The sequence below is a fragment of the Coregonus clupeaformis genome, chromosome 19, assembly GCF_020615455.1.
Source record: "Coregonus clupeaformis isolate EN_2021a chromosome 19, ASM2061545v1, whole genome shotgun sequence".
NCBI classification, from domain to species: Eukaryota; Metazoa; Chordata; class Actinopteri; order Salmoniformes; family Salmonidae; genus Coregonus; species Coregonus clupeaformis.
The window spans coordinates 34,036,749-34,052,989 of NC_059210.1; the positions used below are offsets into that span (position 1 = coordinate 34,036,749).

Below are 16,241 nucleotides of genomic sequence, written 5' to 3' on the forward strand. Positions count from 1 at the left end.
AGGTGGGACTGTGTTAACATGGGAATGTAGCAGGGCCATTCATTTGGCACCAAACAGAAGAAAACAGACTGAAACAGGGAGGGACTACTGTACCTGCACTTGTCCAATAAGAAATGCTCATTTTCTGTTGCATAATGTTTGGGAAAAAAATCTGTTGTGTGTCCGAATGAACACGACCCAGACTATCATCCCTTCACCTAACGGTCCTCCTATGTGTATGCAGACAGAGGAGTGGGCCTGTCTGAGGGGTGTGTATCACCTTGGCGATGATGCTGCAGAGCTGCGGGCCATCCTGGGTGAGGGAGAGTAGGTTGCTGATGGCACTGCCGATGGTGTACACACTGTCTGATGACTCAATCTGCCTGATCAGGATCTGGAGAGGACCGGGACACACACACACACGAAAGTCATTGAGATTGACATCTCTTTTCAGCAAGGGAAGCAGCAAGTGAAATTTCAATGAAAGGAGGAAGTTTTGAGGTTTTACGATAAAGATTAGAAGATCAATATTAGCACTAATTAATGACTATTGTGGATATGACTGTGGTTAAGTTTATATGCTATATTATATACAACGAACTCAGCGTAATTTAATTATCTGAATACAGGTTTAATTCTCTATTGAACTCAGTATGCAATTCTTTATTACCAGTTATCATTCAAACAGAAGCGAAAGTCTCTAATGAAATCTCTATTTGTTTTCATTAGTCTAAACCAGCAATGCAGGAATGATGTAATCCCCTATTATAGTGGTGGCTATATTAGACTTGGTAAATGTTTACCTTTTGTATTCACCCTTCCTAAACTGTTCTGATTTGTTTTTAGTCTCTATAACAATACATCAGGGAGACTCATGGGCTGGCCAGGAATGGGTCTGATTGTGGAGTGTGTGTGTGTGTGTGTGTGTGTGTGTGTGTGTGTGTGTGTGTGTGTGTGTGTGTGTGTGTGTGTGTGTGTGTGTGTGTGTGTGTGTGTGTGTGTGTGTGTGTGTGTGTGTGTGTGCGCGTGTGTGTGTGTGTGTGGCTATCAACCACATCAAGAATGAGTAAGGCAGACGCATGAACACATCATTGTCCGTTTCTGTCCGTCAACGGTACAACTCAAGTAAACTATTCTCTGACGATTTTGCCCATCAAAAGTTTACAGTTTATGCGTTTTTTGTCAGACAATCATCATCCATTGTCATTCATCGGGCAACGGATGACTTCTATTGAAAAAGCATTGGCTCCATTCGAAATTCTCGGAATCGAAATCCCAGTGTGCCAACGGCCTAAGTATGGCTATCAGCCTGTAGGACAAAAGAGAATTATGGGTGTAGTCAAAGCCTCATACCTGGATCTCATTGGCCAGGGCCATGTCAATCATGTGGCTGAACGAATCGCTGACATCAGTGAGGATCTCGTGAATGGCCTCCCTCATGGACTTCAGGAAGAATTTGTCCTCAGTATGAAGGCATCTGTAGAAGAGAGGGCAATGGTTTGGATAAACCTTGAACATAAACACTCATTTAGCTCCTGTATTCAAATGTGTATGACAATATTCAGAGGTCATTAAGAGTTTTGTATGCATGTTTTACCTCTCTGTTATGGTGGTCAGCTCCATGCACTTCTCAAGCAAAGACTTCTCATACTGCACTCAAAAAGGAGAGACACATTTCAAGTTACAATAAGACAAACACACATTAGACACAGACAGTAGAACACCCCCCCCCACACACACACACACAGAGTATACACAGACAGTAGAACACACACACACACAGACAGTATACACAGACAGTAGAACACCCACACACACAGACAGTATACACAGACAGTAGAACACACACACACACACAGACAGTATAACACACACACACTGACAGTACATACACACACAAAAACACACACACAAAGCAGAATGTAATTCTCCAGTCCCAGCGGATGATCAGCTATCTGTAACAGAAGCTGAACCTTCACAGCATCAGTTTAAAATGGATGAAGTGAGTGTACTCCGTATCATACGGTGCAAGTGTGATTCCACTTGACGGGAAACCTGCATGAACTACTGAAGGGAAAGGGCCATCAGAGGCGGCTAATTCATGTCTTCAGCAGCCCATCCAAGATGGAACCAGACAGGTGGCTCTCAGAGACTTATTTTAATATTATTTTGGTCTGAATTACGCTCTGGGCATGAATAGCGTATGGGACCTATAATAGGGACTATTTATATGCGGCAAATGTACAATAGAGTATTCCGGAAGTCTTTATTCATTTGTCCCTCTAGTGTTACTGACTAAGAGCCAAACAATTGCAAATATAGTAGGGTCACACAGACAGAAGATTACTGGAAGCACGTACAGTTGAAGTCGGAAGTTTACATACACTTAGGTTGGAGTCATTAAAACTTGTTTTTCAACCACTCCACAAATTTCTTGTTAACAAACTATAGTTTTGGGAAGTCGGTTAGGATATCTACTTTGTGGATGACACAAGTAATTTTTCCAACAAATGTTTACAGACAGATAATTTCACTTATAATTCACTGTATCACAATTCTAGTGGGTCAGAAGTTTACATACACAAAGTTGACTGTGCCTTTAAACAGCTTGGAAAATTCCAGAAAATAATGTCATGGCTTTAGAAGCTTTTGATAGGCTAATTGACATAATTTGAGTCAATTGGAGGTGTACCTGTGGATGTATTTCAAGTGCCTCTTTGATTGACATCATAGGAAAATCAAAAGAAATCAGCCAAGACCTCAGAAAAAGAATTGTAGACCTCCACAACTCTGGTTCATACTTGGGAGCAATTTCCAAACGCCTGAAGGTACCACGCTCATCTGTACAAACAATAGTACGCAAGTATAAACACCATGGGAGCACGCAGCAGTCATACCGTTCAGGAAGGAGACGCGTTCTGTCTCCTAGAGATGAACGTACTTTGGTGCGAAAAGTGCAAATCAATCCCAGAACAACAGCAAAGGACCTTGTGAAGATGCTGGAGGAAACAGGTACAAACGTATCTACAGTGGGGGAAAAAAGTATTTAGTCAGCCACCAATTGTGCAAGTTCTCCCACTTAAAAAGATGAGAGAGGCCTGTAATTTTCATCATAGGTACACGTCAACTATGACAGACAAATTGAGGAAAAAAATCCAGAAAATCACATTGTAGGATTTTTAATGAATTTATTTGCAAATTATGGTGGAAAATAAGTATTTGGTCACCTACAAACAAGCAAGATTTCTGGCTCTCACAGACCTGTAACTTCTTCTTTAAGAGGCTCCTCTGTCCTCCACTCGTTACCTGTATTAATGGCACCTGTTTGAACTTGTTATCAGTATAAAAGACACCTGTCCACAACCTCAAACAGTCACACTCCAAACTCCACTATGGTCAAGACCAAAGAGCTGTCAAATGACACCAGAAACAAAATTGTAGACCTGCACCAAGCTGGGAAGACTGAATCTGCAATAGGTAAGCAGCTTGGTTTGAAGAAATCAACTGTGGGAGCAATTATTAGGAAATGGAAGACATACAAGACCACTGATAATCTCCCTCGATCTGGGGCTCCACGCAAGATCTCACCCTGTGGGGTCAAAATGATCACAAGAACGGTGAGCAAAAATCCCAGAACCACACGGGGGGACCTAGTGAATGACCTGCAGAGAGCTGGGACCAAAGTAACAAAGCCTACCATCAGTAACACACTACGCCGCCAGGGACTCAAATCCTGCAGTGCCAGACGTGTCCCCCTGCTTAAGCCAGTACATGTCCAGGCCCATCTGAAGTTTGCTAGAGTGCATTTGGATGATCCAGAAGAGGATTGGGAGAATGTCATATGGTCAGATGAAACCAAAATATAACTTTTTGGTGAAAACTCAACTCGTCGTGTTTGGAGGACAAAGAATGCTGAGTTGCATCCAAAGAACACCATACCTACTGTGAATCATGGGGGTGGAAACATCATGCTTTGGGGCTGTTTTTCTGCAAAGGGACCAGGACGACTGATCCGTGTAAAGGAAAGAATGAATGGGGCCATGTGTCGTGAGATTTTGAGTGAAAACCTCCTTTCATCAGCAAGGGCATTGAAGATGAAACGTGGCTGGGTCTTTCAGCAAGACAATGATCCCAAACACACCGCCCGGACAACGAAGGAGTGGCTTCGTAAGAAGCATTTCAAGGTCCTGGAGTGGCCTAGCCAGTCTCCTGATCTCAACCCCATAGAAAATCTTTGGAGGGAGTTGAAAGTCCGTGTTGCCCAGCGACAGCCCCAAAACATCACTGCTCTAGAGGAGATCTGCATGGAGGAATTGGCCAAAATACCAGCAACAGTGTGTGAAAACCTTGTGAAGAATTACAGAAAACGTTTGACCTGTGTCATTGCCGACAAAGGGTATATAACAAAGTATTGAGAAACTTTTGTTATTGACCAAATACTTATTTTCCACCATAATTTGCAAATAAATTCATTAAAATTCCTACAATGGGATTTTCTGGAGAGAAAAAAATCTATTTTTGTCTGTCATAGTTGACGTGTACCTATGATGAAAATCATATTTTTAAGTGGGAGAACTTGCACAATTAGTGGCTGACTAAATACTTTTTCTGAATACTTTTTCACTGTATATCCACAGTAAAACGATTCCTACATCGACATAACCTGAAAGGCCACTCAGCAAGGAAGAAGCCACTACTCCAAAACCGGCAGAAAAAAACCAGACTACGGTTTGAACTGCACATGGGGACAAAGATCGTACTTTTTGGAGAAATGTGCTCTGGTCTGATGAAACAAAAATAGAACTGTTTGGCCATAATGACCATCGTTATGTTTGGAGGAAAAAGGGGGTTGCTTGCAAGCCAAAGAACACCATCCCAACCGTGAAGCACAGGGGTGGCAGCATCATGCTGTGGGGGTGCTTTGCTGCAGGAGGGACTAGTGCACTTCACAAAATAGATGGCATCATGAGGAAGGAAAATTATGTGGATATATTGAAGCAACATTTCAAGACATCAGTCAGGAAGTTAAAGCTTGGTCGCAAATGGGTCTTCCAAATGGACAATGACCCCAAGCATACTTCCAAAGTTGTGGTAAAATGGCTTAAGGACAACTAAGTCAAGGTATTGGAGTGGCCATCACAAAGCCCTGACCTCAATCCTATAGAAAATTTGTGGACAGAACTGAAAAAGCGTGTGCGAGCAAGGAGACCTACAAACCTGACTCCGTTACACCAGCTCTGTCAGGAGGAATGGGCCAAAATTCACCCAACTTATTGTGGGAAGCTTGTGGAAGGCTACCCGAAACGTTTGACCCAAGTTAAACAATTTAAAGGCAATGCTACCAAATACTAATTTAGTGTATGTCAACTTCTGACCCACTGGGAATGTGATTCAATAAATAAAAGCTGAAATAAATCCTTCTCTCTACTATTATTCTGACATTTCACATTCTTAAAATAAAGTGGTGATCCTAACTGACCTAAGACAGGGAATTTGTACTAGGATGAAATGTCAGAAAAACTGAGTTAAAATGTATTTGGCTAAGGTGTATGAAAACTTCCGACTTCAACTGTAGTTATGATTCAATAGCACTCATTTGGTGTTAAACAAGTGAGTGAGGGAAGTAGCTAAACTCCTTTTAAAAAAGCAGTTTCTCATCCCCCCAGAAGAAGGCCATCCACTGGGCACACACTGGTTGAATCAATGTTGTTTCCTCGTCATTTCAATTAAATTACATTGAACCAACATGGAAAAGAGGTTGAATTGACGTTTGTGCCCAATGGGCAGTGCTCCAATACGAAACCTTCACCCTAGACCACCTCTCCATCCTCCTCTTGCCCAACCAGCCCAGTCCACCCCTCCTCCATCCTCACCTTCTGCATCTCTGCGGGGGTGTTGCGGGCGGCGCTATACTCGTGCACCAGCGAGCGCACGTGGCAGTTTGCCCGGACGGCCGTGCTGTGAACCCGCTGCCAGCGGCCCTTCTCCAGCCGCTGGAACATCTTGCCCAGCTCAGTGCTGACCACCAGCGCCCGCCGTAGCAGCGTCTGCAGGTTGTCGCGGGCCACGTGGTCCCCTGTGGCCACGATGAGTTCGCCCTGGGCATCCTCCTCCACGCCGATGGTCTTGGCCTGCAGCACGCACATGCACTCCACCTCCGTCATGTGACGCAGGTCCTCCATCCAGCGCTGCACCGAGTCCACCTGAAGCGAGTGCATCCTGCTACATGCACACACACACACATACAGGTACACACACACAGGTAAGATGAGTTTAGAGCAGTGGTCACCAACCTTTTCTAAGTCAAGATCACTTTCTGAGTCAAAATGCAAGCCGAGATCTACCGCTCAGATTTTTTTAAACATGACTTAAAAAATGTAAGCCTATGCAACATTAACCAATTAAAAACTGTTCTGTAGGTTTGTGCAGTAGGCTATAGGCCCAATACATTATCCCTGCATATTGGCTATGCTTGAATTGCCCTGCCAATGTTGTTCTTCTCAGACCATTTTGAAATTATATTTATAAAATGTAGGTATATGATCACACTGGTAATAGATCATTTGTTGTATTACTTGTGGAGCACAGCTAAGTGAGCATAATAATTGCCTTTTTTTTTTACTGGACTGATGGCCTGCAGCTAATGGTCAGTCTGATGGGAGGGAGGGAGCAGCAGTGAGGCTGCCTCTCACCCGACTCACCGTCCCTCCACCCTCCTTCCCTCCACTGAGAAAAGGGGACACGGTCTTCCAGCTGATGACAAAACTCAGGTCGCACTGCGTTATTTCTGCCTCATGTATCAATTCATGTTGTTACTCCTATGACCAGAGAAAGTGAAATATTCCTCGATATTAAAAAAAGCCACAAGCCACGAACAATAACAACGCAAGCTTATCGGAACACTTTGCTATACTCCTTCATTGCAGCTGCAGTGCTGGTTGTAGCGTGTGGAAGTCTGGAGAACGCACATTTTATGGCTTATAAAGATGTTGAACAAAGTGTTGAAAGTGCTGAGTAAGAACTTAAACATGAACATACACATAAAAACAGCAGCTCTTTGCTGTATTCGTTGAGTCTCTCTCTAGTCATGGTTTTGAAATCTCACAGTATCAACTTTGCTGTGCGTTCGAGGCTTCTTTTTACAGTCTATGGCTCGAGGAAACTGTGCAGACACGTGATCAGAGCTATCTGATTGGCCAGCGGTAGGTGACATTCTACCTCAAGACACATGAAATGGTGCACTTGATTCAGCAGCCCTAGCGCCGGGAAAACAAAATGTTCCTATTTCGAACCATTTCATGTGTCTGGAGTTAGAATGCTAAACGAATACAAAAAAATGGGCTTTATCCACCGGTTGGTGACCACTGGTTTAGAGCATGCACATGTACTTTGGGTAGTCATGACAGAGATAGTATCACATATTTGTAACATGTCCCAATATTGCTACTCCAATGAAACAAGCTTACTTGGATATCCTCACACAGGTAGAGGCCGAGACGGTTCAAATCTAGGTGTGTTTTTGTTTTCAAAACTTTAGCCTAACCAGAACCTTAACCACTCGCTAGCATGCCTACACCTAACCTTTCCATCACACTAATTTACTGTAAAAAAAAAAGGCTGTTACAAATCGGAAACAGACAATATTTATGTTTCTTGTGAGACCAAGTTGATTTTTACATATCCATACAAAACATCTAGTCTGATTGCCCATGAAATGAGATCTCATCAATGCTGCACTAGCCTTTAGTTGCTATTCCCAAGAGCAGCCCAATTTTCAAATCTCAGAATCAATAATGTGGGAGCGAGGTCAATTACCCACCAATAACTGGTGGTGTTAGGACTCGTTAGTCAAACCTATCATTTCACCTCGGTGGAGAGACTGCATTATCCACTGGGTCGAACAGACCAAGCACTTCCCACTGGGCACACACTGGTTGAATCAATGAAATTACGTTGAACCAATGTGGAATAGACGTTGAATTGACGTCTGTGCCCAGTGGGTTCTTTCTCTTCAGGCTTATTGAACCTAATGAACGTGGGCTTACTGGATGAGTGAAATCAACCCAGCGTTAAGGAGGCTGAGAGCTGGATCGCTACAACACCCTCCTCTGATTTGAGTAAACAAGGGGGTGGAGGGTCACCAATCTATATTCTATGCCAAGCTTTCCCAAACTCAGTCCTCAGCTTGATGATGAGTTCATTGAATCAGCTGGCTAGTGCTAGGGCAAAAACCAAAACGTGCACCCCTTGGGGTCCCCAGGACTGAGTTTAGGAAATGCTGTTCTTCACTAAACTCAGTCTATCTGGCATTCATGGTAAATACTGAGTCAATGAGTAAAACTGGATATTGCATCCGGATTAGGGTTGCAAAGGGAGGGTATATTACTGGAAACTTTCTAAACGTATGTATCTTTCAAGGATTTTATGTAATCTATCACAACACATCTATAGTGGCCCTTTTGGGTACTTCAGATTTTTACAAGTGTGTAATTATCTCTGGCCCGCTGTGGCCTTATCACATGGTTTGTATTTAGGATAATGTTTTACAGCTTTGCCCTTCTGTTTTTTATGTTAAAAGGGTGGCCTTGAAAAAGACCAAGTCGAAATGTTGGGTGTAATATATAATGCCATAGTTCACGCGTCAAAGTCATTCCACGGAGGGCCGAGTGTCTGCGGGTTTTCGCTCCACCCTTGTACTTGACTGACAAATTAAGGTCACTAATTAGTAAGGAACTCCCCTCACCTGGTTGTCTAGGTCTTAATTGAAAGGAAAAAACAAAAACCCACAGACACTCGGCCCTCCATGGAATGAGTTTGACACCCCTGCCATAGTTGATTAGATGCTTTAATAATTTATATGTGAATAACGTTTAAAAAATGTATTCAGATAGTATTTTTTTTAGATCTATGTCCATATTGTCCGTGAGTTTCTAATAGATAGACCATATGGTTCAAGAGAAAATAGCCTAATTTTATTTTAATTACCAAAATTACTGAAGATTCTGTAACTTTGGTAAACTACCGGTAGCTTTGCAACCCAAATCTCTGCATCTTGTGTTGACAAATATCTCTAATAATACCCCAATCTCATTGGGTGCGAACTTTAAACAAACAAAAGTCGAATTTGAATAGTCAAAGCCTGCCTTTGAGACAAATTTAGAGTTGAATCGCTGTAGGACCATGGTGATGATGGATGATGATAATGTATGTCTATTGTCTGGTCATAAATTTTATTGACCCATAGGAACACACATTGCCTTTCTTCTGTCTTTCCGCACGTATCGAGTTTCAGCTTTTAACACAGACCTGGGTAAACATTGTCGTGCCATTGAGAAGGCACGTATTCCAATCGACAGTATTTTCAATATCATTCAGTATTGAGTGTGTCTGTTTACTAAAGAAAATCATCCATTTGTCTTATGAGGTCCGCAGTGGTGTGGTATCTAATTTCACCAAACTATTGTCTGAGGCAGACTGAAATTAGTCATCATCCAAAGACACAACTGAATATATCCCCTTTTTAAACATAGCTATTAGACTATCTACAGTTTGATTGAGTTAATGGTTAAAATAACTATACTCAACTATACACAAGTGTCATGTTTTCATTATCACTACAGAATGGCAACTTTGTTGGAAATTCAAGTGTAGGCATTCTCCCTTTTTCTAAATGTTTCTCTCTTTTTCTCTCTCTCACACACAAACACACATAAAACCAAATAAAATCCTAACTCTACTCTTGCACTTCAAGAATCGACATCGTCCTCCGCCCTGCCACTCTTCTCCTCAGTGCGGTGACGTGGGGATGCGTTATGGTAAGCTGTAGGCAGAGATTTCCGACATCATGCACAATGATGAGGTTCACTGGTTCAAATATCTATCCCACAAACCCACTCACTCTGGAGAGGAGAACTGCTCTCATTTTCTTCCTAATGAAGAGGGGTGCTACTCTCAAGGTCAAAGGTCACACTCTCAAAGGGTATCATGTGATTGATTTCATCCATTCGGAGAGACATGACGAAAATAGGCCCAGCTCTTGAAAAGAGGAGCAGCTCTCACTCTCTCAACTCAAGAGCTGGGCCTTTTTTCCTCGGCTGCACCTTGTCTCTCGGACATACAAAAGTGAAAAATATTTTTTTCCCTTTGAAGGCCATATAGAGCTGTTGATGACGATAGTGTCCCTAGCCAATTAGCCCCGGAGAGCTGTGTGTGTGTGTGTGTCCACATTCTAATGGTTTGATGGTACACCCACCTTCATGCTGCAGAGACACGACACAGCCATGGTTGCTGAAAACTGCAACCCACCAGGTCACCCCAGCAATCAGGCGGGCAGCACTCCTGCACCCCACCTGGACCCCCTCTCGACAGAGTGGACGTTAATTAGTAATGTGTCACGGGTGATGGGGAGATTGGAAGGGTCAGGGGATTTAATTGCCTACCATTTGTTTCACAAGCCCTGCAGAGATGCCCTAGCAACATTTTACCAGGTGAACATGACTCAATGGTGTATAAAAATAAAACAGGAAAATGACCACATTTGGATTTCTACTGCAATATCATGCTATGTTTACATCTTATGCTGGCAATGATCAGCATAAAGTTTGCTGACATAAATAGCTGTTTTCATTAAATACTACGAGGAAGATTTTCTGTCTATAAAAGGTCCTCTAAATGTGCAAAGCGTCCATGACCATAACATTTGAAATAAATAACTGAATCTAAAATGAATTGGAATAGAGAAGCTGGTGATTGTGTCACATGCAATACATTTTCCAGCTGATGTATTTAAATCTGCATTTAAATAATTGCCACCTTCTCACAGACACCGTAAAAAATAAAATAAGTAAGAAGATATAATTCCCGCTACAATATTGTGATTATCATCATGTGATCTGAAGCAAGTTATTCTAAGGTTCAGTCAAAAAATGCACAGTCTGTGATTTGCTTAAAAACCCATTGCGGCACACAGACACAGTACAAGTCCAGACCATTTTGGAATAAAAAAAACTTGAGTTTCCAGAATTACATAAATGTATACAAACAAAACCTCCAGTACAATGACACTCCCTCCGCTGAAGCAAATCATAGTAATAATAGGTTTGTTTTCCAAAAGGGAGTGAAAAGGCCCACTTCAGTTTGCGGGAGATTACAAATATTTACATAGGAGGCCAGGGATGGGGTCGGCCGTGCCAGCGGCTGTGTTATCACAGACTGGGGACTGTGAAGATGAGGCGTCCCTCTCCTCCTCTGGAGTCTGGGGGGACAAGGGAGAGTCATTTACACAGTGGTTGGAGTGTAAACACTCGAGGCGCAGTGACAGAAATACAGAGACAGAGAGATGGGGCCCCGTTGTCAGCCGGCTTCCGGAGCCTGGAAAACTGTGGGCTGAGATACATGGAGACATGATGTATTTTAGTGGGATTGGGTAGTGGGTGGGTGGGTGGGTGTTGGGGCATTTACAGTGCCTTCATAAAGTATTCACACCCCTTGACATTTTCCACATTTTGTTGTGTTACAGCCTGAATTTAAAATGGATTACATTGAGATTTTGTGTCACTGGCCTACACACAATACCCCATCATTTCAAATTGGAATTATGTTTTTAGTTAATTAAAAATGAAAAGCTGAAATGTCTTGAGTAAATAAGTATTCAACCCCTTTGTTATGGCAAGCCTAAATACGTTCAGGAGTAAAGATGTGCTTAACAACTCACATAATAAGTTGCAAGGACTCTGTGTGCAATAATAGTTTTTAACATGATTTTTGAATGACTACCTCATCTCTGTACCCCACACATACAATTATCTGTAAGGTCCCTCAGTCGTGCAGTGAATTTGAAAAACAGATGCAACCACAAAGACCAGGGAGATTTTCCAAAGCCTCGCAAAGAAGGGCACCTATTGGTAGAGGAAAATAAAAAAGCAGACATTGAATATCCCTTTGAGCAATGGTGAAGTTGTTCATTACAATTTGGATGGTGTATCAATACACCTAGTCTCTACAAAGATATAGGCATCCTTTCTAACTCAGTTGCCGGAGAGGAAGGAAACCACTCAGGGATTTCACCATGTGGCTAATGGTGACTTTAAAACAGTTACAGAGTTTAATGGATGTGATAGGACAAAACTGAGGATGGATCAACAACATTGGGTAGTTACTCCACAATACTAACTTAAATGACAGAGTGAAAAGAAGGAAGCCTGTATAGAATAAATATATTCCAAAACATGCATCCTGTGTTCAATAAGGCACTAAAGTAAAACTGCAAAACATTTGGCAAAGAAATTAACTTTATGTCCTGAATACAATGCATTACATTTGAGGCAAATCCAACACAACACATCACTGAGTACCACTCTTCATATTTTCAAGCATGGTGGTGGCTGCATCATGTTATTGTTATGCCTGTCGTTGGCAAAGACTAGGGTGTTTTTTTTTGGATAAAAAGAAACGGAATAGAGCTAAGCACAGGCAAAATCCTAGAGGAAAACCTGGTTCAGTCGGCTTTCCAACAGACACTGGGAGACAAATTCACATTTCAGCAGGACAATAACATAAAACTCAAGGCCAAATATACTGTACACTGGAGTTGTTTACCAAGACAACATTGAATGTTCCTGAGTGGCTTAGTTACAGTTTTGACTTAAATCGGCTTGAAAATCTATGGCAAGAACTTGACAGAGCTTGAAGAATTTAAAAAAGAATAATGTGCAAATATTGTACAATCCATGTGTGCAAAGCTCTTAGAGACTTACCCAGAAAGACTCACAGATGTAATCGCTGCCAATGGGGATTCTAACATGTATTGACTCAGGGGTGTGAATACTTATACTTGATATTCCTGTATTTCATTTTCAATAAATGTGCAAACATTTCTAAAAACATGTTTTCACTTTGTCATTATGGGGTATTGTGTGTAGATGGGGGGAAATATATATATTTAATCCATTTTTGAATTCAGGCTGTAACACAACAAAATGTGGAAAAAGTCAAGAATTATGAATACTTTCTGAAGGCACCATACTTACTTCACAAACAATAAATTGTTTAACGGTTAAATAATTTAAATGTGCATTTTATGGAGAATTATCAGTGCTACTGTGCGAGTTTTCGTACTAATATAAAAATCTTAAATGCTAAATTGGAATGCATTTATATTTTTAATATTAGTCCGAAAACTTGCTTAGGGCCCTCAAAAGGCTAGGACCGGCCCTGTCTGTGCGTGTGTGCGCACCCACACGTGTGTGTGTTAGCATGCCTGCTTGTGTGTGTGTCAATACCCTGTATGAGCTTATGAGAATGATGCCACAGACCATAGTACCGGCTAATATGGCCCAAATAAATCGTGGGTAGTAAATAATGTCCATAATTCCTCCCTGGTTCCATTTGCGATATAATTGATGTTAATGTGTGAAGGACACGTCCATTGTGTCTGAAAACACAATCACAACATACTGTACATTAGAGTAGCACCTGACAGAATGGTGGCGGAGGAGATGGCTGCCGTTTTATGGCCCCCTAACCAATTGTGCTATTATGTGTGTTTTTTCGCGTTATTTGTAATTTATTCTGTACATAATGTTTCTGCCACCATCTCTTATGACCAAAAAGACCTTCTGGATATCAGGACAGCGATTACTCACCTCGTATTGGACAAATATTTTTTCTTCAACGAGTCGGACACGAAGGATATTCTACAGACACCCGGCAAGGCCCAAATCCCCGTCATTCGCATGAGAAAGAGACAGAGATATCGTGGGCGTAGGTTGGGGTGTCTTGTAAGGATCCGACGGCAAGAGAGTAATCTGCCACTTCCATCAGTCCTATTAGTCAACGTACAATCATTGGAAAACAAAATGGACGACCTACGATCACGGATATCCTACCAACAGGACATTAAATGGATAACATACAGCTGGCGGGATATACGCTACATCGGCAGGATAGAACGGCTGACTCCAATAAGACAAGGGGTGGTGGTCTGTGTATATTTGTAAACAACAGCTGGTGCACGAAATCTAATATTATGGAAGTCTCTAAGTTTTGCTCGCCTGAGGTAGAGTATCTCATGATAAGCTGTAGACCACACTATTTACCAAGAGAGTTTTCATCTATATTTTTCGTAGCTATCTATTTACCACCACAAACTGATGCTGGCACTAAGACTGCACTCAATGAGCTGTTTAAGGCCATAAGCAATCAGGAAAATGCTCATCCAGAGGCAGCGCTCCTAGTGGCCAGGGACTTTAATGCAGGGAAACTTAAATCCGTTCTGCCTAATTTCTACCAGCATGTTAAATGTGCAACCAGAGGAAAATAAACTCTAGACCACCTTTACTCCAACATGTCTCAAACAGACCACCATAGTTCCTGTGTCCAAGAACACTAAGATAACCTGCCTAAATGACTACCAACCCGTAGCACTCACGTCTGTAGCCATGAAGTGCTTTGAAAGGCTGGTCATGGCTCAAATCAACACCATTATCCCAAAAAACCCTAGACCCACACCAATTTGCATACCACCCCAACAGATCCACAGATGATGGAATTTCTATTGCACTCCACACTGCCCTTTCCCACCTGGACAAGAGGAACACCTACGTGAGAATGCTATTCATTGACTACAGCTCAGCGTTCAACACCATAGTGCACTCAAAGCTCATCACTAAGCTAAGGACCCTGGGACTAAACACCTCCCTCTGCAACTAGATCCTGAACTTCCTGACGGGCCGGCCCCCAGGTGGTAGGGGTAGATAACAACACATCTGCCACGCTGATCCTCAACACGGGGGCCCCTCAGGGGTGCGTGCTCAGTCCCTCCTGTACTCCCTGTTCACCCATGACTTCATGGCCAGGCACAACTCCAACACCATCATTAAATTTGCCGACGACGCAATAGTGTTAGGCCTTATCAACGACAATGATGAGACAGCCTATGTGGAGGAGGTTAGAGACCTGGCCGTGTGGTGCCAGGATAACAACCTCTCCCTCAACGTGATCAAGACAAAGGAGGTGATTGTGGACTACAGGGAAAAAAAGAGGACTGAACATGCCCCCATTCTCATCGACGGGGCTGTAGTGGAACAGGTTGAGAGCTTCAAGTTCCTTGTTGTCCACATCACCAACAAACTATCATGGTCCAAACACACCAAGACAGTCGTGAAGAGGGCACAACAAAGCCTATTCCCCCTAAGGCGACTGAAAAGATTTGGCATGGGTCCTCAAATCCTCAATAAGTTCTACAGCTGCACCATCAACAGCATCCTGACTGGTTGCATCACTGCCTGGTATGGCAACTGCTCGGCCTCCGACCACAAGGCACTACAGAGGGTAGTGTGTACGGCCCAGTACATCACTGGGTCCAAGCTTCCTGCCATCCAGGACCTCTATACAAGGCGGTGTCAGAGGAAGACCCTAAGAATTGTCAAAGACTCCAGCCACCCTAGTCATAGCCTGTTCTCTCCGCTACCGCACGGTAAGCGGTACCGGAGCGCCAAGTCTAGGTTGAAAAGGCTTCTTAACAGCTCCTACCCCAAACCCATAAGACTTCTGAACAGCTAATCATGGCTACCCGGACTATTTGCATTTTCCCCCCAACCCCACCCCACCCCACCCCACCCCACACCACCACCTCTTTTACGCTGCTGCTACTCTCTGTTTATTATCTATGCACAGTCACTTTTAACTCTACCCACATGTACATATTACCTCAATTACCTCGACTAACCTGTGCCCCCGCACATTGACTCTGTACCGGTACCCCCTGTATATAGCCTACCTACTGTTATTTTATTTTACTGCTGCTCTTGAATAATTTTTTTATTTTTTATTTAACACTTATTTTTCTTAAAACTGCATTGTTGGTTAAGGGCTTGTAAGTAAGCATTTCACTGTAAGGTCTACACCTGTTGTATTCGGCGCATGTGGCAAACACAATTTGATTTGATTTGATTTGATTTTTTAAGACACACAAAGCCATAAAATGAATAGTCTCTCATAGACCGTTTCACTGTAGAATAGGCCTTGACTGTGAGCGTTACTCCTAATCTTTATGACTGTGATAGACACAAAGAGGATCGTAATCAAATAATAGTGTAATATTATATCATTCTGATTCTGCACACAGAGCATGTCTTGGCACAATGAGGTGAAGAGAAAAGAAAATTGGAGAATTGTTTTTTGCACAATGAATTGCGGTGGTGTAAAGGAACTAACAGTTATAGATAAAGGACAGCAGTCATTCCCAGTGGTGTTTGTAGGTG

At 42.5% G+C, this 16,241-nt stretch overlaps 1 protein-coding gene across 2 annotated transcripts in view; it reads right to left on the reverse strand.

Annotated features, from left to right (window-relative positions):
- The window catches only part of LOC121532070 (protein inscuteable homolog), a 130,010-nt gene that overhangs the window by 35,167 nt on the left and 78,602 nt on the right, over nucleotides 1-16,241 (reverse strand). The window contains exons 3-6 of one of the 2 annotated variants that reach the window (XM_041837740.2): nucleotides 5,853-6,198; nucleotides 1,577-1,629; nucleotides 1,333-1,456; nucleotides 260-373 (exon numbers count right to left, since the gene is read on the reverse strand). In XM_041837740.2, coding sequence (XP_041693674.1) covers nucleotides 260-373; nucleotides 1,333-1,456; nucleotides 1,577-1,629; nucleotides 5,853-6,198 — 637 coding nt within the window. Of the gene's footprint in view, nucleotides 1-259; nucleotides 374-1,332; nucleotides 1,457-1,576; nucleotides 1,630-5,852; nucleotides 6,202-16,241 lie in introns of both variants that reach the window. The other variant, XM_041837739.2, reaches the window with a different exon arrangement.